The 26986-nt window shown below is 30.5% G+C and overlaps 1 protein-coding gene across 1 annotated transcript in view; it reads left to right on the forward strand.

Annotated features, from left to right (window-relative positions):
• Positions 1-26986, forward strand: part of LOC111624153 (zinc finger protein 341-like) — a 53774-nt gene that overhangs the window by 15749 nt on the left and 11039 nt on the right. Inside the window, exons 3-8 of the mRNA XM_023366949.1 lie at positions 5288-5520; positions 5779-6378; positions 14833-14997; positions 18751-18864; positions 24423-24557; positions 24671-24870. Of these exons, the coding sequence (XP_023222717.1) occupies positions 5288-5520; positions 5779-6378; positions 14833-14997; positions 18751-18864; positions 24423-24557; positions 24671-24870 (1447 nt within the window). The remainder of the gene's footprint in view (positions 1-5287; positions 5521-5778; positions 6379-14832; positions 14998-18750; positions 18865-24422; positions 24558-24670; positions 24871-26986) is intronic.

The raw sequence follows: 26986 nt of genomic DNA on the forward strand, positions 1-26986 counted from the left end.
GCAAATTTAAATTTTCGCCAGTGCTGTGGAGCTTCAATCTTTGGCTATGTCTTGGGCTACTCAAATATTTTACGTTTTTGATACTAAATTAACATCTGAAGTATAATTTTTTATTGTTTTTATATTTTTCAATATATTTATTTTGTTTGTACAAAATAAAAAAATAATTTTTAACGATACAATAGTCTTCGTTAGGCTTAACATCGACGAAAATTCAACGCGAAGCGACACGCAACGGAAAAAAATTTCGACATTGGATACGTTAAACTATTTTATCGTACGTAAATCAGTTATCCGAAATATCAGTTATCCGGACAACCCCAGTCCCCAATTGATTCGGAAAATCGACGCTCTACTGTATTTTAATTTGAAAAAGGTATAGGAATAGTATTACATCAGTTAAAACATATCCAGGTACATATGTTTGTTTAGACCATAATCCAGTAGTGACTCGTATGAGAGTTAAGTTTAAGAAAAATAGTATTAAAAGAAGTAGAAATATAGATATAGGTAGGCTAAGAGATCCCAAAACAAAGAAAAATACTAAAAATGATATAAATGAAAGTTTTTCAAAAATAAGGAAAAAATTTTGCAAAAGAAAAGAGGAAGAAAAAACAAATAGTGAAGAATTATGGAATAATCTGAGGAAAATTATAAACAATGTAGTGGAACAAAATCTGAAACCTGAGAAAACATTAAAGAAGAAAGAATGGATGTCAGAAGAAATATTAGAATTAATGGAAGAATGAAGACATTGGAAAAATAAAAATATTACTAAATATAAAGAACTCCATGTCACTATAAGAAGGAAAATTAAAGAAGCAAAAAAAAATTGGATGAAAGAAAAATGCGAGGAAATTGAAAATTTGCAAAGACGCATGATGCGTTATAATGTAGTAAGAAGATAAAAGAGCTTACCAGAACAAATAGAAGAAATAAATTTACTAATATTTTAAATGAAAAGGGTGATTTTGTTTTGGAATTGGGAGAAAAACTGAAATTATGGAAAGAGTACGTTGAAAAATTATATTTTGACGAGAGAAATTTAAAACCTATAATAATTGATAAAGAAGGACCAACGATATTGAAAGTAGAAGTAAAGAATGCAATTAGAACAACTAAAGAAGGTAAAGCTACCGAACCAGATGAAGTTCCTGCTGAAATTACTGGATGAAGATAGTCTTGATATTTTAGTGGATTTTTACAACATAATTTACGAAAGTGGTGTAGTTCCTCAAAATATTTTAATGTCTACGCTTATAACAATTCCCAAAAAAGATAATGCAAAAGAATGTGGTTATTATAGAACTATAAGCCTGATGAGTCACGTTTTAAAAATTTTCTTAAGAATAATTCATACAAGAATATATAAAAAATATGTAGAAGATTTAAGCAACACAGTTTGGGTTTAGAAAATCTTATGGAACGAGAGAAGCTATTTTTGCTTATAGAGTTTTGGTAGAAAGAAGTTTAGAGGTTAACAAGGATATATATATGCCTGTTTTATAGACTATGAAAAAGCATTTGATGGAATTCTGCATGATAAATAAATGGATATACTTAGGAAGAATGGAATTGATAGAAATGAATTGCAAATTATAAGAAATCTTTACTGGGAACAGAAAGCCAACATTTTAATTGATTCTGAGTTATCTGAAGAAATAGAAATAAAAAGAGGAGTAAGGCAAGGATGTATTTTATCACCTTTACTTTTTATTATTTATTCAGATGAAATTTTTAATGAAGCTTTAGAAGATACGTTGCAGATACAAAACAGAACAATTGATAGAGTTTCATCAATTAAGTATTTCGGAACTAACATACAGGAAGATGGCAGGTGCATTAAAGAAATTAAATCTAGAATAGAAAATGTGAGGGGTATTTTTATCAGAATGCAGAAATTTTTCAAATGCAATGTTTTTAATTTAAATCTTAAAGTTAGAATGTTAAGGTGATATGTGATGTCAGTTTTGTTTTATGGAGTAGAAATGTGGACCTTAGATAAAAATATGTTAAACGGACTTGAAGTGTTTGAAATGTAGTTATATACCAGAATTTTAAAAATATCTTGGCCAGATAGAATAACAAATGATGAAGTTTTGGAAAGAATGGGAAAAGAAAAAGAAATTTAAATACAGTTAAAAGAAGAAAGATGGGTATTTTGGCCACATCATCCAAGGAAGTAAATATGAAATTTTGAGAAATATTTTAGAGGGAAAAATCTGTGGAAAGAAAAGCCCAGGAAGGAGAAAAAAAGTTGGTTAGGTAATATATGTGAATGGAAAAATAAGAAAGCAGAAGAACGCACACGTGAAGCACAATTGTGATTGTTATAATAATACTAATTCCTACATTNCTTAAATATTTTATCTACGGGAAATACTGTGACGGCTCCATCGTCCCAAGTTTTAAATAATACACAAAACACGCAGGTGACGGCGACGACTTTAAATCAAGTGGCACAGCCGATGCAGGCTCAGGTTTGTTTAAAATAATACTGTAGTAAGTTCCATTAAAATAAGCAACACTTCCTGAATTTATAAAATGTTATATTAAATATTTGTACCCAAGGAAGTAAATATGAAATTTTGAGAAATATTTTAGAGGGAAAAATCTGTGGAAAGAAAAGCCCAGGAAGGAGAAAAAAGTTGGTTAGGTAATATATGTGAATGGAAAAATAAGAAAGCAGAAGAACGCACACGTGAAGCACAATTGTGATTGTTATAATAATACTAATTCCTACATTCAGAAATGAATACGAAACCAGAAGAAGAAGAACCAATATTATTTTTGAATAAAAATGATATTGTCTACTCTGATGAAATTTCATTAGTAAACTTTAAAATATCTGTTATGGTAGCTCTTTATTTGTTCAAACATATATATGTCTCTTTAATCTGAAAATCACAAGAATTCCGGTAGAATCTTACATTACAGCCTTTAGGTCAAGAAGGTACTATCTTACAGCCTTTAGGTCAAGAACATCCTTTATTGAAGGTACAGGTTACATATGCATTTCTGGTTTATTTTATCTTTAAGCCCCTCTTCAGTGCAATGTTAAAAAAATTTTAGAACATTCAGTAATGTAACAATACAACGCATGTAGATTATATCGTTTGACGTAAAAACTATTTTATCATACCAAAAAAGGAGGTTTTCCATGATTTTTTCGTACAAATCTTTCTGCCACACTAATATGACACTTCTGGGTTTTTTACATTATTCACAAATCTTTCATCAATAAACATAAAAAACCATCAAATATAACATATAAATATTTTTATAATACAAGGAAGTTTTTCTACATTCCCTTTAAAATGGGCATATATCATATTACATTAAAATTCTAAACAATCTCTAAAAATTCCTGAAGATACGTTTTTAATCACAAACAGCAGTCTTTGACCAATAAAATTTCACATAATGTTTATAATGAAAGAGGAAAAAAAATATAAAACTGGTGTTGATAAATTGAAAAAAACAGATGTATATAAAATTAATTGTAATTGTCAAAAGATTATATAGGTGAAACAGATAGGAAAAAACGTATCTTCAGGAATTTTTAGAGATTGTTTAGAATTTTAATGTAATATGATATATGCCCATTTTAACGGTAATGTAGAAAAACTTCCTTGTATTATAAAATTAGTTATATGTTAGATTTTATGGTTTATTTATGTTTATTGATGAAGGATTNAAAAAACGTATCTTCAGGAATTTTTAGAGATTGTTTAGAATTTTAATGTAATACGATATATGCCCATTTTAACGGTAATGTAGAAAAACTTCCTTGTATTATAAAATTAGTTATATGTTAGATTTTATGGTTTATTTATGTTTATTGATGAAGGATTTGTGAATAATGTAAAAAAACCCAGAAGTGTCATATTAGTGTGGCAGAAGGATTTGTAAGAAAAAATCATGGAAAACCTTTTTTTTTGGTATGATAAAATAGTTTTCACATCAAAGGATATAATCTACATGTGTTATATTGTTACATTACTGATTGTTCTAAAATTTTTTAGTATAGCACTGATGAAGGGCTTAAAGATAAAATAAGCCCAAAATGCATATGTAACCTGTATCTTCAATAAAGGATGTTTCTGACCTAAAGGCTGTAAGATAGCCTACCAGAATTCTTGTGATTTTTCAGATTAAAGAGACATATATATGTTTTTAGTAAACTTTACTATTTTCTCAGCACTAACACTCAGTTTCTTTGTGTCAATGCAAAGTAAAGTATATTTGTAATGCTAAATAAAATTATTTTTTGAAGTGATTCAGCATATAAAATTTGGATTAAATTAGTATATTTTGATTATACAGTGATTAATTTATGTCCATTAGGGGCAAGCCTGATCCAAACAGGCTGAACCAAGAGGATGAGGAATAGATATATTACTTTAGCAGGAGGTAGGTGGTTAGGCTGCCTTCTCTTATCAAATTTAATAATTATCAATAAATTATTAGGTATGTTATTTTAATTCAAGTTATGACTGTTTACTTTAGATTCAAATCTGGGTCTTTATGACAGAACCTAGGTGCAAATTCAAGCAGATAACTAGAGGATAATCTTATTTCTTAACCACTCCATATTGAAATAACTGAATAGTAATAGAAATCAATGAGTTGATTCAACTTAACTAGGCCATCTTGTGACTTTGTCTTATCACAATAGAATTGAGGTGGAGCCGGAAAGAAAGAAGCTATCCCTGCATTTGTTAGGAACAGAAGAGGGAATCCTTATACCTGCTGGCTATGAGAGTCACAATTCTTACACTGGCTGGGCACAGAGAGACTATCCTTGCACTTGCTGACATGAAGAGAGAAAGAACAAAGCAATCCTCATCAATTGCTTTGTTCATTTTTTGCACCTATTTCTGTTAGGTGCATGCAATACTGTTTTTATTTTTAACCCCTAGATCAAAATTTTGTTAGGCATGCTCAGTCGCATCAGAGTGCAAGGACATTGTTGGTTTAACTCCTCCGTATATCAAAAACCCCTCAATCCCTATTTTTTACATTTAAATGAACCCTCATTACATGTTTTGATTCCTCACCTCAAATAATGGAAAATGGCAAAGTTTTATCAAAATCAGTAGAACGGATTTTGAGAATAAACAATTCTGTAAGCATCATAGAAGAGACTTTGCTAACATTCCACCTCAAATATTTTTTTGAATATTTATATGCTGTTAAATAAAATGGACAATCAAATATAATGTCATTAAATTTTAGCTTTGATAAGATATTTTTTTAAAAATAAGGCATTAACTCATTATTTTAGGCATTGCTACGGTAGCAGTAACAGATGAAGATGATGTATTTCAGTGTGGAAAATGCAAGAAACAGTTTACTTCCTTAAGCTTCTTCATCGACCACAAGAAAGAACACTGCTTAAATATTTTATCTACGGGAAATACTGTGACGGCTCCATCGTCCCAAGTTTTAAATAATACACAAAACACGCAGGTGACGGCGACGACTTTAAATCAAGTGGCACAGCCGATGCAGGCTCAGGTTTGTTTAAAATAATACTGTAGTAAATTCCATTAAAATAAGCAACACTTCCTGAATTTATAAAATGTTATATTAAATATTTGTACTAAAATCAAAGACTAAATAGTATAGAATTTACTAAACATTTAAAAAATTATTGTTTCTTTAATGAATGAAATTTTAATTTTACAATATAATAAGTGAAATGTTTTTTACAAATTTTCTAAAAAATGATATTTAATATTTATTTTCTAAATAGAAATAATCTTTTTCTAATAGGTCCCAACTTCTCAACTGACTACTCTTGCTCCAAATATGGTTCTGAGTGAAGCTGACCTGTTATCATTGACAAATATTGAACAAAGTATTGCTACAATTGCGAGTTGTCCTACAATCCAAACAGTAACTACCGTTACCAATAATCCACAACTTCAACATATTAATCTTATTGGCCAGTCGTCGTCGTCATCACATTCAGTGGATCAGATACATCAGAATCAGTCTACTCCACAGATTCAAGCCCATGCAGTCGGCTTATCTCTTCTTACAAATACTTTTGTTTCTACGCCTTTATTTGTAGGTAGTCAGACAAGTCCTAATCCTAATAATGTGTCAGGTATGGTTGTCAGTCTAGGAAATCCTTCGTTAAACAAGGATACAATCTTATCTCCAGTGAACAGTAATTCCAGTAACAAGCCCGAAAGTTCGGACCAGTTACTAACTGAAATGACTCAGTCGCAGAATCATGAAATTTCTTCAAAAAATTCAAGTCAAGATGATGATTCTATAAATGTGGCAAATGAATTACAGAATAATCAGTCTAAACCCAGGAAACGTGTAAATAATAATTCTGAATTAGCAGAAAATGGATCAAAAAAAGTAAGACATATATTTTTTAATTTATGCAGAACTTTAGTTAGTTTTCTGCTATTTTATGAAATGTTTTACATCAGTTCTCATTATAAGAAAAATTATTATTATTCAAAAATATTTTGCTTAATTGGAGGCTTATTTTGCCTTATTGCCATACATAATTTCTGAAAATATATAAATAAAAGTATATTGTGTTTTCATATTCTGTTGATCTAAGCAGAAAAATCTAGAAAATATGTTTTCTCCATAATCTTTGAATCTGTATATTTGTTTTTATGTTAATTCTATCAGTCATTTTGAAGTAGGTGTAGATTTGTAGGGATTTAAATTAGCAGCATTATGATTTAGTATTGTTATCTTTATCTACTGTAAGTACTTCGTAAGCAGTAGCATATTTTCAGAATGCAAAAGTTTTTACTTTTGGTTCTTATTCAAGTATTTTTACTGATTAATTAAATTAAATTTTTAAAAATATTTTAAATTATTTAAACATTAATATTAAAAATAAAAGATCAGTATCAATATTTTAATACTTTTCAGACTTTCTGAAGGCAATAAATTAATAATTCAACAATATAGACAGTTGTATCATTTATTTCTGATATTAATGTTTAACTAATGTTGAGATAAAATCACTACTATATTTAGATGAAAGAAAAAGATATCTGTAAAAAAATTAATTAATAGACAAATTGTGATCAAACTATAAAGAAATATATATGAGGTAGGATCAATTCAGGGACTTGGAATATGGTTCTTTGCCTTGAATAGTTTAAAATGATGACACACAACTATCTTTAAAATAATCCTCATAGGTAATGATACACTTTTGTCAATATTCATATAGCTTCTGGAATCACTGCTACAAGATTTCTTTTGCAACTACTTGTAATGCCTCTTGCAATGCTGTTTTTATCTCATTTGATGACTCAAAACTTGGACTCCCTAGATATTTTACATTGTTTGCATGTTTTTGTCCATTGTAAACAGCCTGAGATGTCACAAAATGGACAATGATACCTTCTCCATGACAATGTGCCTGCACATCGGTCCATAACGGTCACTGAATTTCTTGCCAGAAATGGTACTAATGTGCTTCCACATTCTGCTTACTCACCTAACTTAGCTCCTTGTAGTTTTTACCTCTTTCTACTGATGAAATAACATCTGCAGGGACATCATTTTGAGTCATCAAATGAAGTAAAAGCAGCATCACAGGAGGCATTACAGGTAGTTGCAAAAGACTGTTTACAGCAATATTTCCAGAAGCTGTATGAACATTGGTAAAAGTGTATCGTTGCCCAAGGGATTATTTTGGAAGATGGTTGTACATTTGTGTTTTAAACTATTCAAGGCAAGAAACTATGTGCCAAGTTCTTGAATTTTTGGATCCTACCATGTTGTGTGTTAATAAAATAAATGCTGAAACTTGTGGATTAGTTTTCTGAGGTAAAAATTAATAGAAAATATAATGGAAATTTTTGCAAATTCTGTTTCATTAATGAGATATTAACTGTTAAATGTCTATAATTCGATAATAGCTGCAAAATAACAATGTAATGCTAACTTATTTATTCTCATGGTCTAATGAATAAAAGAATGAAATTTTTTTTGAAAAATAATTGAAGAGAAAATATTAAAATCAAATCTTCAGCATTATAGTCTGTGATGTCCCAGACAGGTCCGAACCATCACAAAATTTGCAAAAATTTAGTTGATTGGGAGAAAAAATTATGGCAAGAAAAAATGTTTGTAGTTGGACACTCTTTTGTTTGTTAAAATGTGATGCAGAGTCATAAATCTTAGAAGGAATGTCGTCTTATGATTGACATTTCTGGTTGGGAAATCAAATTCAGCTTTGAGTTTGACCTTGCCTGTGCTCCGAGTTGGGATCCCGTTACGCTTAGTAACAAGGGAATGACCTTGGAAAGCATGGATGAGGGAAATCAACCAATCAGAATGACTGATCAAAACATGGAGATTCATATAATCCCCGATATACAAGGTCACATTGTACTCATACTTAGTCAGTTAACACGCACATAGAGTGTCAACACATTGGAGAGGCAGTTGCTCCTCAACTAGGAAATTGCTACCTGTGCACACCTCTTGGAGCTGCAGACCCGTCTCCCGCTTTGCTCCAACTCTGTGAATGCTAAGTGCTGATTGACGTCTGTCCACCTTTAGTCTGTCTGACTGCAGCCTTCTCACACCTGCCCTGGGGCTAATGATCTACTTCAAGAGCATCAGGAACCCAAGTGATGATCCTTAGGACTACATCCTTACAGACTTAACTTCCCCCTCTACATTTTTTGATTCAGTTTTTCTTCCAAGAATTTAATACTCAGGTTTTGGTACTTAACTTAAAAAACATCATGTATAAAAGAATAAAAAGACTTTGACATTTAAATTTTGTCATAAATCATAATTGATAGTTTATCTAGAAAGATTTGCTTAAAAAATATTTTAATCATTATCTTTGCATCCAGTAGAGATGATAAGTTTAATGGATTTTTTTGAGCTGTGGGGAGAGAAATTATTGAAAATTTGCTCTTATCCAGCCTTTTACACTTGCATTTACAGATATATGTTTTTTTCAATCCAGTTTTTAAAAAGATATCTTTTCAGTGAATTTTACAAGATTATAAAACATTATCTAAGATTAAATTCTGTTTAAAATTATCTGATCATCAGAAAAAAGTTTTTTATTGTAACCTACAAGTCCCAGTTTAAAAGTCACATTGCAACAAAATTAGCATTAAAATAGCCTGATTGATTTTCGGCATTCGGTTGGTGTGTTACTATATTTGATATCGGGTTTGGAGATGTTTATTTATTTAAAATGTTTTTATTGATGCATGTGCAATAGCTTGAATAATTGAAGTGTTTTAGTGTTTTCTTTTCAATTATTTGTTTTATTTTAATATAAATGTCCCAGTTTTAAAACATTTTCTTTTACAATTTTTTTTTCTAAATCATACTACTGTGATCAAAAAGTATTGGGAATGGTTCATTTAAACTGCACACATGCAAGAGGGCACTGTCATTATTTCTTTTGTTGTTTGATATGACTTTCATCAGCATCTAGCAGCAATCCTTACATCATCATCTGCTTTCATTTACAAATAAATGTTTGCTTTGTGTGTCAAGAATTTTTCTGTCTGCAATTTTTCAAAATGTCGAGTGTAATTGAGCAAAGAATGTGCATTCAATTTTGTTTTTACAATAGAATTACTGCTACAAAAACTTTGGAAATGTTGCAGAAAACATTTGGTGATGATTTTCTATTAGAAACAAGAGTTTTTGAATGGTACAAGATATTCAAGGAAGGCAGAGAATGCATTGAAGATTAACCATGCTCTGATAGACCATCCACTTCAACTGATGAACAACACATTGCTCAAGTCAGAGATTTGCTGCTCAATAATTGTCTTTAACAATTAGGGATGTTATTTAACATGTTCTGGTATCATTTGAATTTTGTCAAGCAGTTTTAAAAGATCAGTTTGGTTTTGAAGCACATTACTTCTCAAGTCATTCCAAAAACAACAATGTGTTTGAATGGTTGAGAAAATGTTTTCTCATGTAGAATCATTCTTAAAATGCATCATTACAAATGGTGAAACATGGATCTACACCTTTAACACTGAAACAGCTTGACAATCAAGTGAATGGCACTCCAAAGGTGAAGTAAGACCAAAAAGACCACATCAAAGTCAGTCAATAATCAAGGTTGTGTTGATTGTTTTCTTTGATTGTCATGGTGTTGTGTGTGTCAAATTCTTCCAACTAGCCAAACTATCAACAAAGAATTTTATATCATTTGTGTGAAGCAATTTGTAGAAAATGACCCAATTTGTGGTGAGAAAAGTCATGGATTTTGCATCACGATAATGCACCTGTTTATGATGCTCTTGCTATTTTTGAAATTTTGGCCAAAAATTCAGCAAATACATTTCCACCAGCTCCATATTCATCTGACATGGCACCATGAGACTTTTTTCCTGTTTCTTCAAGTAAACTTTCTGCTTTAAGGTCATCATATTGAGTTGATTGATACCATAAAACAAAATTTGCTGTGAGTCCAAAGGGGTTTCCTGAAAATGACTTTAAAGCATGTTTCAAGGATTGGGAAAAACATTGGCATAAGAGCATTGCAATGGAAGGAGACAAAGTAAATCTTGATGAATAAGTTTGAATCTTGTGTTTTATTGAACCATTCCTTATACTTTTTGATTGAAGTATTAATCTAAAGATTTCTTATAGTTTATATTATTTACTGTTTCAAAAGTTTCAACCAAATGGTAGTCATCTTTTGTAATTTACTTTAAAAAAACCTTAATATTTTCTGTTAATTATTAACTGGTTTTCATAAAGTAAATAATAAATACATAAAAATTTCCACTGGTTTACATAAAAAAAATATATAAAAATATTTATGAATCTCACTTTTTTGTGGTTCTGTAATCAACAGTGAGTCAACAATCAGATTTGTTGAGACTTGTACAGGGCTCAAGGTAGAGTGGGTCTCTTTTGCCATTCTTATCTTTGAACAAATGAAATAAGTAGAATGTTTCTTTATTAATTAAAAGAAGTCTTATATTATTATTTTTGTTAGTAAAAAAAATTACATTAATTTATATGAACAGAAACGAATCTGAGGCTAGGGAAAAATACCCAGTTCTTTCCCTCTTGTTGGTTCTGTCTGTAAGATAATTCACAATTGAAATTATATCCCATTTTTCAGATTGCCAATGAATAACTCCCTTTGGTTATTGTCTATCTACTCAGTTTAGAGAAAAGATAAAATCACAAGGTCTGACTATTTTACAAAAATTAAATAAAAATACAATGAACTATATTGCATACAATACTGGAAATAGAGCTTTGATTTGCCTTTAGATTATTCTGTCATTGAAAGGGCCAACTTTAGGGAAGAATTTATCAAATTTAATATAATGTCTGGTTCAATTTATTCTAAAAAAGTTGTATTTTGCATAGCTAAAGAATAAAAGCTAATACAGAGCTCCTTATGATCACCCAGTACGCAACTCAGCACAGCTACTCTCCACATACTATTAAAGGCTTTATACGTCGTCTTTCCTCTGCCACTTCTGTCTTGCCAATAAATTGCACCCAGGACACAGTTTATAGAACCATCATTTATGACAGGAAGCTAGCCTCCCTTTACAGTAAAATATCCAAGAAAAATAACTTTTGTTTACTCTTCTGTAGAAGTCCTTCAATTTCCTTCCTCTTCCACAATGCTAAAGACCTTCCAGACATCCAATCTGGCATTTACACTATCCCCATCAATGATCATAGATTTAGCCACCACTTAGAATACATAGGTGCTACAAAAGCTCCCTTTAAACATCCATCTCAAGGAACATCAGACATTTATCATGAAAGGATTGGCCAACACAGCATTGGTTATCTATGCCTCTGACATTGATATTGAATTTGAAAAGGTATGCCTCTTACTTAGATCTTCCAGGCAACCCTTTCTCAAACATCATGAGCAGGTGGAAATATATAGGGTAACTCACAATAACACCGCTATTAATTTTCGCAATGTTGACTTCTACTCGTATCCCATAGCATGAAAGTCTTTTTTTGAACTGTAAATCTTGCTATCCTTCCCCTCCCTTTTGTCTTATGTCATTTCCTTTCTGCACACGTGTATTGAAATCTCTTGTTTGTTTCAGCAGTTGAGGATTAGTTAGCCTGATGATACCTGTTCAACATGGGTGAAAATGTTTGCCCTTACTATAAAAATTGCTGGAGAATAGGTTTTAGTATTTTTAATTCAAGTATAACCAGTTTTGATTGGCAGTAATATAAAAGCTAATTATGTTTAAATTAATTAATTAGCAAGTTAAGTATATTTGATGAGTATTTGCCTTGCTTATACAATATTTGGATGGAGTAGTTGATTGGACCTGGAAATAATGTAAATAGCTTAAATTTGGGCTCTGTACATAAATTTGTTTTGTTTATTTGTCCTAAGTAAGAGCAAGATCCTATTCATTACTAAACCAATTTGTTTTTACAAAAATTAAACAAAAATCAATGAATAAAACAGCTAAGTCATTGGTTAATTATAAAAACTAATAATATTTTGGGAAATAAAACTTAAATTATTTCTTTATAATTAATTATGATGCAAGAAAAAGTAATTGAATGGTTTTTTAGTATACTGAAATCTAAAGATATTTTAAATGATTGTAGATTTTAAGTTATCAGTTTTCTATATTTGCTAATCATTTTAACAATTTAAAGTATGTTTTTTTAATACATAGGTTTGGCCTGATGGATTAGCACATACATTGCCAAAACTGTCATATTCTGATGAAGAAGAAACAAACAGTGTTCCTGATGGAGTGAATAATGAATGCTATCAAACAAAGAAGAATGTAAGAGTAAATTTGGATTAATATAATTTTTAGTGTATGGAACTATTACATTAAATAAGAAAGTTTACTGTAATTTAAGTTTTCAAAGCATCATGTGGTAAAGTGAAATCCAATACATACATAGTGTAGAGAAAATCTAGAAAATTAATCATTATCAAAATACAATTTATTATATATTCATTTGCCACATAAATTATAATTTGATACATTAATGAATTATCTAGTTATATTTATAATTTAAGAGCTATTTATTTGATTAGAAAAAAATGGTAGTAGTACTATACATGAAAAGGATCTTGGTTATTTGTCATAAAGGAACACACATTTAAAATAGAATTGTTATTTTAGATTGGAATAAATTTGGATCTACTGTTTGTGGTTACAAAAATTCTACAGTAGAGTCCTGCTAATCCAAATGTCCACCTAATCCAAATATGTTTTGGTCAGCAGAAAGAAAATTTTCTTGAACAAGAAGTCCACATAGGGGTGTTCCCCTTTCTCTTTCCTGAGTGAACCACGTGAATAGGGCTTCATCACGCTTGTCAAACGTTAAGGGCCTTGCTGTTTGTCGATTTTCAACTGTTTTCCTGAAGTAGAGGCACAAAACTGTTCAATCTTTGTGCGGTTTTTTTAGTCTGTTATTGTAGCCTTTCCCNAAAGATCTGTTTATGATAAAACATGTGACTGCATGATTATGTTGGATAATTTGGTCAATATTGAAATATTAAGCTTTTTTTCATAAACAAACTATCGCCACGAATTTGTCCAAAATTGATTATGACTGGTATTTTGCCCTTTTTAAGTCTTCCTAATGATATAAATATTCAAGAAATTCAAATTATTAAAGAAAGACCCAGAATACAAGAAAATGATGCAGATAAGGATTCATTTGAATAAAAGGATTTATTTGAGTAATGGTTAATTGAGTTACTTTAATTATTTAGCAAAACAGTCATGATTGTTGCCTTCTCCTTAATTAAGTTGGCCATCATGAAAAGTGCCCTTTCAATGGAAACGTTTTTTTTTTTTCTATAAAACATGACGTCAGATCATTCAATGGAGGGACTCAATGGAAAATTCACTGTTGAGTCAACCATTGAATATAGAAACATAAGGACTACCAAGAACTTTGTCCAATTATCAGTTTTAGAATAATTTTACATATAATCATATTATATCTTTATTTTATTTAACAAGAGATAGTAGCCTGGATGTCTTCTCTACTGCCAGTTTGCTAAGTAATTATTTAGTCTTATAGCCCAATAAGGAATTCAGCTATTCATTTGGTATTTATAATTACAGCTCTCCCTTGATAGTCTGACGTTTTTTAATTTGACATGCTCAGTAGTCCAATGCACCTCCCGTCAAGGTACCCGTCCCCGTTACGTGTCTGCTTGCACAGAAGCATGTCACGACGTGAATCTCCCCATCCAATTTTTACATGATGACACACATTTCGTGTGTTTTCTGTGAGCAGTTCTGTTTGAACAGTTGGAGTAGGGAATATTGTAAGCTACTGCTAGCAAAACAATGCAAAATAGTAATTATTTTTGGTAATCCGGACACTTTTGGTAATCCAACACCCCTTTGGTCCCATACCTGTCGGACTATTAAGGGAGAGCTGTACTATTGGATTAGTTATATTTATTATATATGTATCTACATGCATTGTACTATACATTACATATCATTATCTAGCCATAGCAAAAGACTTTATCCAGTTACAGAATCTTCATTATATTCTCTGAGCAGTGCTGGATGCTTTGACTAGTATATTACATTTAAATTATTATCATGGCCATAAATGTAAATGTTTTATAATATTCACATGTAAATCACTTTCTCTGTACCAGTGATTCCTAAAGTGTGATCTGTAACTTGTCATGGGACAAACACAAGTCTGCATATATTTTTTTTGATCTGCTGGTTAGAGCTTAATGGGATATTAATAAAATTATAGTTTTGCTATTGTTAAAAATTCTGTTATTTTATATTACATATTAATTTATGATTGAAAATTTTAAAAATGTGTATTATCTTGCAGGTGTCAAAATTAAAATGCAGCTATTGTGATAAATTATTCGGCAAGAATTTTGATCTGCAGCAACACGTTCGATGTCACACTGGAGAAAAACCATTTCAGTGTATTGTTTGTGGACGTGCATTTGCCCAGAAGTCAAATGTTAAAAAGCACATGCAGACTCACAAGGTAATGAAATTAAATATAATAATTGAATAAATGTAATTGCCATTTAATGATTTTTGGTTGTCTTATAGGCATCTTATTCTAATTTAGAATAATTGTAGTGTAGAATGATAGAAAATATAGCAAAATCTACCAGTACATTAACACTCCAAAGTTTAAGTAAAACATAAAAGTATTGTTTTATAATAATTAAAACTGAAACAAAACAATTTTCATATTTTTGGGCTTTTTAGGTCTGTCTACAAGAGGTAAAACATACAAATGTTTGAATATATTTCAATTTTCTGAATGTTTTAGGCCCCTGAAGATTATAGAATAAGAAGATTATATCTAAGAATTCTGAAAGTACTAGAATAGTTTTCTGATCTTTTTAAAACTTGAAATATTTTTTTAAAAATTATATTTAAAAAACACTTCCTAGAAGAACTTTCCTTTTCTTCCTATGCCAATTTCAAATTGAGTCAATTAAAATCCGGAACACACTATTAACAGAAAAATGCTTTTATTGTTACCTCTGAAGTTTTTGCTTTCAGATGCATTTTGGATAACCACAATTATTTTTAGCACATCCATTTTGCATTGAATGTTGTCCCAGCATGTGTCTACCATCATATATCTATTTAAATTAATGTTGTTATCATAGTTGATTATTGAATAATGTTCTTTAATTCTTCCTCTTATAATATTTGTGGTTTTTGTGTTTTTTCAAGTAAATGGCTTTAAAATTTCCAAAAAGTTTAAAATTTGGAAATACAATTGAACCTGTCTATCTCAATCATGTTTAACTTGAAATTTATTTTTTTCCCTGTTATTTTCAGCCTAAATTTAATATATTTTCCATGTTTATTGCAAATAATTTTCTCCCAAAACCTTTATATTTCAAATTACAGATTGAAGTGTTGATTACAAATTCAAATCTTAGTGACTACATTTTGATAGCATAAATTGCAGTTAAGAAAAATCTCTTGCATTACAGTAAATAGTTGCAATTAATGCCATTTTTATCTAATTGGCTACGAATTTGGCATGTAACTTATTTGTTGAAGAAAGTCAGGCATCAGAAACTATTGGCAAACTATTTCTGTTAAGGTCTGTAAAAATGTTTTATTTATACCTAATACAGGTATGTACTGTACTATACATACTATTGTATTAATACAATGCTGCATCTCCAATCAAACTGATTACTGTTTACTCTGTAGAAACCTCTTTATCTCAAAACCTGTCTATCTTGAATTTGTTTCTTTTTCCTAAGACTCAAGATAGACATGTTCAACTGTAGGATAAAATTGTCAAAATCTAGCATTATGGAAACTAACTCCTACCTGAACTGAAATGGAATAATTTAATTAACAGTTTGAATAAAAAAGATACTAAAATCATTTTTATAATAATTAAGAATCTTTCTAATTTTAAGAAATAATTTTATATTAATGTTATATAATTATGATATAATTATAACTGTAATTCATAATTAAACTTATATTATAGTTTACACTGATTAATGTATGAGGGATGATCAAAAACTATGGTTACAAAGCCTGCAGTAAAAAGTGCACATTTTATTTCATACAACCAATACAGCCAACTGATAGTACTGATAGCCAACTGAGTAGATTAGGTTATTTTTTGACAGTCTCCATATCGGTTTAGGCACTTGTCACTTCGTGTGATGAGTTTGAAAATTCCCTCCTGGTAAAAATCCTGTCCTTGCGTGTTCAGCCAAATTGTTGCAAAGTATTTTACTTCCTCGTCTGAAGCGAATCGTTGTCTTGCTACATTCTCCTCCTGTTGTCCTGAATCAGATCATCCACACGAGCTGTGTTGACATCTGTTGATGCCGTGCTGGGTCAGCCATTGCGATCCTTGTTGGTGATGTTTTCTCTACCAGCCACAAACTTCCAACACCATTCTACAACATGCTGACGAGACATTACAGTCTCTCCGTAAACCTCTACCAGCTGCTGGTGAATTTCAGCTGTGGTTACGTGTTTCGCCCCAGAAATCGAATAACTGAGTGGATTTCTTTTGCGAGACCAGTTTTTCAAACGAGTCACCATTTGTGTTTACCTATAACTAGCACTGTAGGTGGCAGGTGGCTGAAACTCTGTACAGTTGCCAACTGCATATATTGGAATTACCACGCATTTCTCTATAACAAATGAAACTCCAGGAATAGTGGCCTTGTAACCTTAGTTTTTGATCAGCCCTCGTAATCAGTATCTATGCTTACACTTAAATTTAATCAGTGTAAACTAGCAATTAAAATAATCGTTGAAAAGAATGTTACTAAATAACACATATCTTGATTATCATAAATGACACACAGTAGTTAGGCTGTGTTTCTTTATGCAGAGAGAGAGTAGCAAAAATGACAATACGATCAGCTATCGCTACACATCACTGCATCATAGTTTAGAAAAGCTTTCTGCTCAAGTGAAAAATAGATGCCGTAATCTATCCTTTAATTCCAGTTACAGCCGAAAGTAGTGCTTTAAAGAACTGCAATATTTAAATAAAGAGATATAAAGAATTGAGCATTTCTTTTTCCAAAAATATGAACAAAGAGAGAGGAGATGTATAATTATATTTAAAATATAGTATTTTCGTATTCTTTAGATAACTTTCAGAGTCATTTTATAAAATTTAATCCTTCTTAACCTTTCCATAATATTTTTATTAACAGTCACTTCGATTCTTTTATTTTTACAGCATAATATCATATTATACACACAAGCATCCATTTTGCTTTACACATGTAGCAGACATAAAAGCTGCTTTTTTTTTTCTGCATCAACCTCTTGCAGCAAATGTTTAGAAACGGTTCACTATGTTGCAGTGCTGCATTTAGAAATGGGTTTCGGAGTGGTCGCTGTAAAGTGCTTCTCGAGCACTACATAAAGAAACGTGGCCATATTGTTGAGATGTTTCAAAGGTCAGTCAATGTATATCCAAAAATGTATTCTAAAAATACTAGGAAATTATATAAGAAATAATAAATGTAGCTTTTTTGAATCAAAATTGAAATTAAACATTAATCAAGTAANTCCCATAGCATGAAAGTCTTTTTTTGAACTGTAAATCTTGCTATCCTTCCCCTCCCTTTTGTCTTATGTCATTTCCTTTCTGCACACGTGTATTGAAATCTCTTGTTTGTTTCAGCAGTTGAGGATTAGTTAGCCTGATGATACCTGTTCAACATGGGTGAAAATGTTTGCCCTTACTATAAAAATTGCTGGAGAATAGGTTTTAGTATTTTTAATTCAAGTATAACCAGTTTTGATTGGCAGTAATATAAAAGCTAATTATGTTTAAATTAATTAATTAGCAAGTTAAGTATATTTGATGAGTATTTGCCTTGCTTATACAATATTTGGATGGAGTAGTTGATTGGACCTGGAAATAATGTAAATAGCTTAAATTTGGGCTCTGTACATAAATTTGTTTTGTTTATTTGTCCTAAGTAAGAGCAAGATCCTATTCATTACTAAACCAATTTGTTTTTACAAAAATTAAACAAAAATCAATGAATAAAACAGCTAAGTCATTGGTTAATTATAAAAACTAATAATATTTTGGGAAATAAAACTTAAATTATTTCTTTATAATTAATTATGATGCAAGAAAAAGTAATTGAATGGTTTTTTAGTATACTGAAATCTAAAGATATTTTAAATGATTGTAGATTTTAAGTTATCAGTTTTCTATATTTGCTAATCATTTTAACAATTTAAAGTATGTTTTTTTAATACATAGGTTTGGCCTGATGGATTAGCACATACATTGCCAAAACTGTCATATTCTGATGAAGAAGAAACAAACAGTGTTCCTGATGGAGTGAATAATGAATGCTATCAAACAAAGAAGAATGTAAGAGTAAATTTGGATTAATATAATTTTTAGTGTATGGAACTATTACATTAAATAAGAAAGTTTACTGTAATTTAAGTTTTCAAAGCATCATGTGGTAAAGTGAAATCCAATACATACATAGTGTAGAGAAAATCTAGAAAATTAATCATTATCAAAATACAATTTATTATATATTCATTTGCCACATAAATTATAATTTGATACATTAATGAATTATCTAGTTATATTTATAATTTAAGAGCTATTTATTTGATTAGAAAAAAATGGTAGTAGTACTATACATGAAAAGGATCTTGGTTATTTGTCATAAAGGAACACACATTTAAAATAGAATTGTTATTTTAGATTGGAATAAATTTGGATCTACTGTTTGTGGTTACAAAAATTCTACAGTAGAGTCCTGCTAATCCAAATGTCCACCTAATCCAAATATGTTTTGGTCAGCAGAAAGAAAATTTTCTTGAACAAGAAGTCCACATAGGGGTGTTCCCCTTTCTCTTTCCTGAGTGAACCACGTGAATAGGGCTTCATCACGCTTGTCAAACGTTAAGGGCCTTGCTGTTTGTCGATTTTCAACTGTTTTCCTGAAGTAGAGGCACAAAACTGTTCAATCTTTGTGCGGTTTTTTTAGTCTGTTATTGTGGCCTTTCCCATTCCAAACCCTAATGCCAATTTCATTGCACTTTCACCCTTGTCCATCCTTTTCAAAATGTTCAACGTGTATCTTTCAACATACACATTGTGTGTTTTCGTTTCATGGCCATTAGATTAAACTGAACTAAAATAATGAAGAGCAAAGAGTACATTCAACATCCACAAGTAAGTGTGCTAACTCGCACAGTAACATCAGTCAACTGATTGGAATCCTGGACTGTGTATTAAAAACAGCATTTTTTACAGTTAAAATAATTTTAAGGTAAACAATGAAACCATTTCAAAATTACAAAACTTATTTTTTTTAACTGTTTGCACTGTCTATTGAGTACAAGTCAGATGAAATAAACGGTAGGATGCTGACTTCATTGATGGTGTTGGATCTATATAAACCAGACCGGTTTTACTGCTTGCTTCTGCGTTATTTCAGTTATTTGACTAATTCGAACAGGGCTTGGTCTGAATTAGTTCGGAGTAGTGGGACTCTACTGTATTTGTCACAACCAAATTACAGATAAAGGAACATAATGTGACGTAGTGAGGTAAGATTTTTTAAAATTGTAATTTTGAAACTTATATCAATATCATGTTACTTTATCTAGTGTTTTATTTTTGTGTACAATTTGATTTTGACATTATTGCTTTATTGTAACCACAAAAAGTAGATTTGAATTTGTTCCATTCTGTAATAACCTTGTCCTGTTTTGAATGTGTTGTTCCTGATGATAATCTTGAATTTTTTTTTTGTATATGTCAAGTTTTCATTTTTACTTTACCAACTATAATATATATTAGAGGGAAGGTATGACACAATCAGTCAAAAAATGGCCACCCAAGAGTTTTAAATTCTTGGATTCATGACCTTGAAACATCAAGAAATGCAAAAAAATTTGGAGGGGTTTTTTGTATGTATGGGTGGTATGTTTGAAGCTTAATAACTCCTGTGCCTTTTTCAAAAATATCTGAAATTTTGCATTTGAGGTTTGTATATTGGGAATTGATGCTATTAATATATAATGCAAATATACTTTTTACACATACATAGTAAATTATTTTAATGAAAGTGTTATCACACAAATGAAGCTATTAATGCCTTATATATCTCTTAAAATGCATTTCAGCCTCTGGTGTTAATGGCCCTCATCAGCTAGGATCTTTTAAACATAAGGCAAAAAAGGGCTAAAACTGATCCTAATATTAAGAGTATTTTTCCTGAGCTGTTTTTTTATCCCTTATTCTTAATTTTTTCCTTTTTTTTCCTATATGTGACATCATCTTACATTAATAGAAAAATAGCGCACTCTAGCAATTGCATGGCACAAAAATACCAGTACATTTGTTGTAATGAAATGACGTCACTGCTAATCAGCATTACACCTTCACTCTGCTCATCAAATAGTCTGTGTTTTAGTTTCTTGTAAAAAAAAATAGAAATAGTGATCATAGAGAAATATCCCCTTAGGTAGGTAAGTAGCACATGTTTAACTAACTACCAAATAAATGTTAGTACTAAGTATTACATGAGTTGCATGTAGTGATGTTCATCTTGTTAATTACACTTTATCAATTTTTATGGTCTTTCCGAGTCTTGGGACGAGTCTCTGTTATCGTCTTGATACGAATACAGTCGCAATTTTTTCACATCAATATACGAATCTGCATTATATGAACCCGCGTTATAGGGGGTCTACTGTAATTATTATTGTAGCCTAAAAATAATCTGATTTATTGAGTGCTCCACACTTTTATTTTTGGTCACACAATACCAAGAATACTGTGAAAGTTGGGAAAACATTATTTTTTACTTTTTAGTGCATTTATATGAATAAAGTGTTTCTTTAAAACTTTTTAAAAATATTTTTTATTCTAGTAATGGATTCAATGTTCTGTTTTGAATATACGTTTTGCTGTAAGATGTCTGCTGCTGTTGAAACACTTCATGTCAATGAATGCAATGTTGTCTCTTGTATGGATAGAACAAGAGTTTGATATAAGATAATTAGTAGAGTTATATATTAAAAATAAATTTATATATATTTATATTTAATGTAGATGAAATTAATTCTATAAATCAGTGTAATTTTTCTTAATGCACTGATTAAGTTCTCATGATTACAGTAATCAAATAAATTTGTTTGTTTATAAGTTTTTTCGCAGAGATTTAGATGTAAACATAAAATATATACAGTCAACCCCCCTATAACACGGTAGATATGTTCCACTTTATACAAATTTTGCGTTGTAGGAATCCTCAAATACATGAGCCAATCACAGCCCGGACCCATGCAGTTTACGGACTACGGCTGTTTGAAAGGTTTTCTTCCATAAAATTAATCGATTCTAGACTAATTTGACTCAACATTTCCAAAACATGTATAATTTTTTGGGAATAATCTGTATAAACTATGCTATAAACAAAAAATTGTAGGATTACTTACCAAGTGTGCACTGTTCGATGACGCCATTGCTTAAGCTTGTGTTCGTCGCGGAGCAGCGCACCAAATGGCAGGCGCATTTTCTGATAAGTTATTTTTCTGCAAAAAATTCGTTGAACTTTGGAGACATCATTACTAGAAATAATTTTTATGGCCGTTGAATAAGAAATGTTTTTTTCACAAGAAATTTTTAAAATTACAGTACTGTATTAGACTTACAGTACCTAATTTATATACTGTACAGACAATAGTAAATTCAACTTACCTACCTAAACTCTCCATAGCGTGCAAATAGTTCGGCTGCTCGTCCACTATTGGTCCAGATTCGACCAATCCTGTCGCGACACGAGTCAGCGATGACATTTTACCTCATTTTACGAGTCTCTGTTATCGTCTTGATATGAATATGGTCGCAATTTTTTCGCCGCAATATACGAATCCGCATTATATGAACCCGCGTTATAGGGGGTCTACTGTAATTATTATTGTAGCCTAAAAATAATCTGATTTATTGAGTTATTTGAGGATTATGTATTATATCAAGCTAATCAATGGAGTCTTTGCTAAAGACCTCTTTATTTTTAATTATAATAAATTTGACAGTTATAAATTTTATTAATAGTTATACAAATTAAATTTCTTTGTGGAATTTTACTGAGTTATTTAAACTTTATTGAAAGTAAATTAAAAACAAATTAATTAATTACTTTTTTTTATTATTATTTTACAGTAGAAATTTGTTAATCTGAATATCTATGGAATCAGAGTGGTGCCAGATTATCAAAAATACATATTATGGCACCAGGCATTTTTGTATTTTCACAAAATTGTGGTTTAAACATTGCCAACATTGCCATACCAGCACATGCTACTATATGCTTCCTATTTCTTTATTTCTTTTTAATTAGTCTAAGGAGGATACAGTACATGACTATGCTATGTTAAGATTGATTGAAAAAACTGCAAAAAAACATTAGTCAACATGTTATTGCACAAAGTTAATATTTATAATAATTCATGTGCATGTACTAGGGTTTCTCCATCCAGATCCGGGAAATCCAAGAAATTGTTTTTTTAACTGGGGAAATTCTTCTCATCCGGTAAATCCCGCAAATTTCTTAAAAATTCATTTTTTTTTCTTATTTTATATTAAAGTTGAGGAAATTTTGCAAATAGAAAGTATAATTAACCCATAAACTGTCAGAATACATCTATATTTATTAATTTTAAGCCTGCTTATTAGTTTTTAAAATTTTTACTTTTTATGACATGTCACAGATTGTCAATAATCAATATGTAGCCTATTTGTGACAGGACTCTGAAAATTCTTTACTAGTCAGAATCTGTAATATCTGGAATAGCTTCAATAACTACATTATACTAGATTGTGCAAATTGGGCAAGGATACAAGTACGAAGTATGCAAGTATGAAGTTTTTCTTTATAAACCCGATTATTAAAGCCAAACGAACTGCCGAATTATCGGGCTATAAGCTTGATGCAGCTATTAAAGCAGCCAAGGTAGACAAATCAAGAATATACTAGACAGCAAAAGAAGTGCTACAATACATCTCAAAAATAAACTAGAAATCTTCCAGGCTACGGGTAAGAAGACACACAGCATCTGTCTTTCTTAAATGCATTAAAGACGATTCCACCCATATCAATTGAATCAGAAAGGGCATTCTTGGTAGCAGGACTTTTCATTGCTAAAATAAAAACTAGATTGAATGATCGGAGTATCAACCATCTTTGCTTTTTAAAATCTTATTATAAAAATTTACAATAATATTTTGTATTGTGTTTTATTTAAATAATGAAAATTACCTTCTAACTTAGAAGTTTGATCTAAGTTCATTTTTTTTTTTAATTTTTAACTCAATTCAAAGGCAGTTTTAACAAACTTTAATAATTTTTTTTCTATTTGTAAAAATTTCTACATAATTCAAAAGTAATTTTTTATACATATTTTACACAGTATTATTAATAATAATATTTTGGAGGTTGCAGGACATATTAAGTTACTTAAAAAATGAAAAATGATTATATCATTTGATTTTAAGATTTATTTTATATCTTAAAAACAATTAATTTTATTCCGGGAGACAGTGCACTTTTTTCCTAGAATTCCAGGGCAAGCAAAAAATCAAGAAATGAGAAACCCTAGCATGTATTATATGTACACAGGTCATAAAAGCTACATACAATCCAGGTATGAGAAACTTGTATTTAGGTATTCTGTTCTCCTGTTGGTCTGTGGGAAAGAAAATACATCTGTCACGTACATTATTGCACACAAAATACTTGTACTAGTTTTAATAAAAAAAATGATTGATACAATACAACATAAACTATATATAGAGTTTGTGACATTTCACTGCCAGAGGATGCCATTGAATGTAGATTAACAAACTTCTACTGCATAATATTCCAGAATTCATATAGAATAAGTATTAATTGTACGTAGAATGATGCTATGGAACCCGAAAATGCCTCGAAGACTCCATCTTTAAAAAATGGTTACGTTTGTCCATATTGTAAATTTACTGGAAAGTCTTATTTTGTATTGAAGAGCCATATGAAGCAGCATAAAAGAGAAAAGGTATAAATAAAATTAATAAAATTATTTAATATCATTTAATTTTAAAATTCATTTATATTTATTAACAATATTATAATAATTTTTAAAGCGGTTTTATTAAAATTTTATTATAGGTGTATAAATGTATATTAAGCACATGCGGAGAGATGTTTCACGATTTGGATCCTTTTCTGGAACATACAAAATCGCATGAGAACGAAATGACCTACAGATGTCATCAGTGTGACAAAACATTTCAGACTCTCTACGAATTGGGAGCCCACCAGTATTCCCACAGTTTGTTTCCAAATCGTGGAACCAGAACACAACCGAGGTAAAGTGTCTTTGAAAATTTCACTAAATTATGCAAACTATTCAAGAAAAGAGAGTTAGATAAACTTTAACATTTGTAACATCGTGCAATTTTACTCTTAGACTATTTTTTGCAATTTTGAAGACTTTCTAGTTAAAGTTTAATGAAAATCAATTCTGAATATAGTTTTTTAATGGTGCGATTAATGCAGTTCAGATTTATTAAGTTTTATAAATCAAAATACTACAGATATAATCAAGAATTTTTCTTTTTCAACTTTATCTGTTATGTCAGATATAAATAATAAATTCTCTTATGCTATCAGGACACAAATACAAGCATAGGAGAGCAGAGTCATTCCTGGTGTTTGTAGAAGAAGAGTGATAGTTGATATTATTGAAAACATCTAATTGGGAACAGATAACCTTACTTCTTTATGTGCCATTTCGGCTGGGCAGAAATATATTCTAAAAAATTATAACAAAATTTTTTAGATGCTGTTAACAGTAATGAACTGATAATTAGGTATTAAAATAAAAACTTGTATATTTATTATCTAAAAATTTACAGTGAAGTATAATCTACTATATGTATATACTAATAATATATGTTATATATAAAATACTTAAAATCATTATGACACTTTTTCATCAGAGGAAAAAAAAAATAGAAATGGTGGCAGGGAGATAGAATTATCAGAAAATTTTTGAACAAGTGAGCAAAGCTCATGGACTGAGTGCTATCTGGTATATATACCACAGGCTGCTTGGCCCTGCTGCAGCCATATATCTGCAGACTGAACCCCTGAATTTGCTTACAGTGAAAGCTGGTACCCACTGGAGACAACCACTAAGTCCTGATATTCATGGGTGCACTGCTGCCATCATCCTGCCTCACTGCTTATGAGTCACTTCAAAATCAGTGGATGATAGGACTGTGGATTTGTGTAAGACCCTTTCACTTAAAAACATCAGTCTTTCCCACTTTTATTAACTGACAACCCTCAACCATTAGCCCAACTCATACCTGCTTGACCATTAGCCCATATTCATACATACGTACTTGCATGTGTGTGTGTATGTTCTTGTTTGTTTGTTTGTTTGTTTGTGTGTGTGTGTGTGTGTAATTGACAAATTGTCTTTATGAAGTTTTTGAATAAGTAGGTAAAGTAAGTAGGGGGGATGTTCTTCTAGTTATTTCAAAAAATTTTACTTGTCTTTTATTCTACAAAATCATTAATTATTCATAACTTTGTNATATACTAATAATATATGTTATATATAAAATACTTAAAATCATTATGACACTTTTCCATCAGAGGAAAAAAAAATAGAAATGGTGGCAGCGAGATAGAATTATCAGAAAATTTTTGAACAAGTGAGCAAAGCTCATGGACTGAGTGCTATCTGGTATATATACCACAGACTGCTTGGCCCTCCTGCAGCCATATATCTGCAGACTGAACCCCTGAATTTGTTTACAGTGAAAGCTGGTACCCACTGGAGACCACCACTAAGTCCTGATATTCATGGGTACACTGCTGCCATCATCCTGCCTCACTGCTTATGAGTCATTTCAAAATCAGTGGATGATAGGACTTTGGATTTGTGTAAGACCCTTTCACTTAAAAACATCAGTCTTTCCCACCTTTATTAACTGACAACCCTCAACCATTAGCCCAACTCATACCTGCTTGACCATTAGCCCATATTCATACATACATACTTGCGTTCGTGTTTGTTTGTTTGTTTGTTTGTTTGTTTGTTTGTTTGTTTGTTTGTTTGTGTGTGTAATTGACAAATTGTCATTATGAAGTTTTTGAATAAGTAAGTAAAGTCAGTAGGGGGTATGTTCTTCTAGTTATTTCAAAAAATTTTACTTTTTTTGTCTTTTATTCTGCAAAATCATTAATTATATCATAACTTTGTTTCACATAGACATTAGACAATAATGCCAAATTGGACAATGTTTCTTGAGTCATAGAAGTTTTTAGGTAATTTTTTTTATTAATATTAAGTTAGAAGAACTACACACACACACACACACTCTCTCTCTCTCTCTGCAGAGCATAGAGGCATTAGTAGTTGGAAGTGTTCATAAGATTCTTAAAGCTATATGCAAATTTGGAAATAAACTC

The sequence above is a fragment of the Centruroides sculpturatus genome, unplaced genomic scaffold (genome assembly GCF_000671375.1).
Source record: "Centruroides sculpturatus isolate CEXI.00-Female unplaced genomic scaffold, Cexi_2.0 scaffold380, whole genome shotgun sequence".
Taxonomy (NCBI): domain Eukaryota; kingdom Metazoa; phylum Arthropoda; class Arachnida; order Scorpiones; family Buthidae; genus Centruroides; species Centruroides sculpturatus.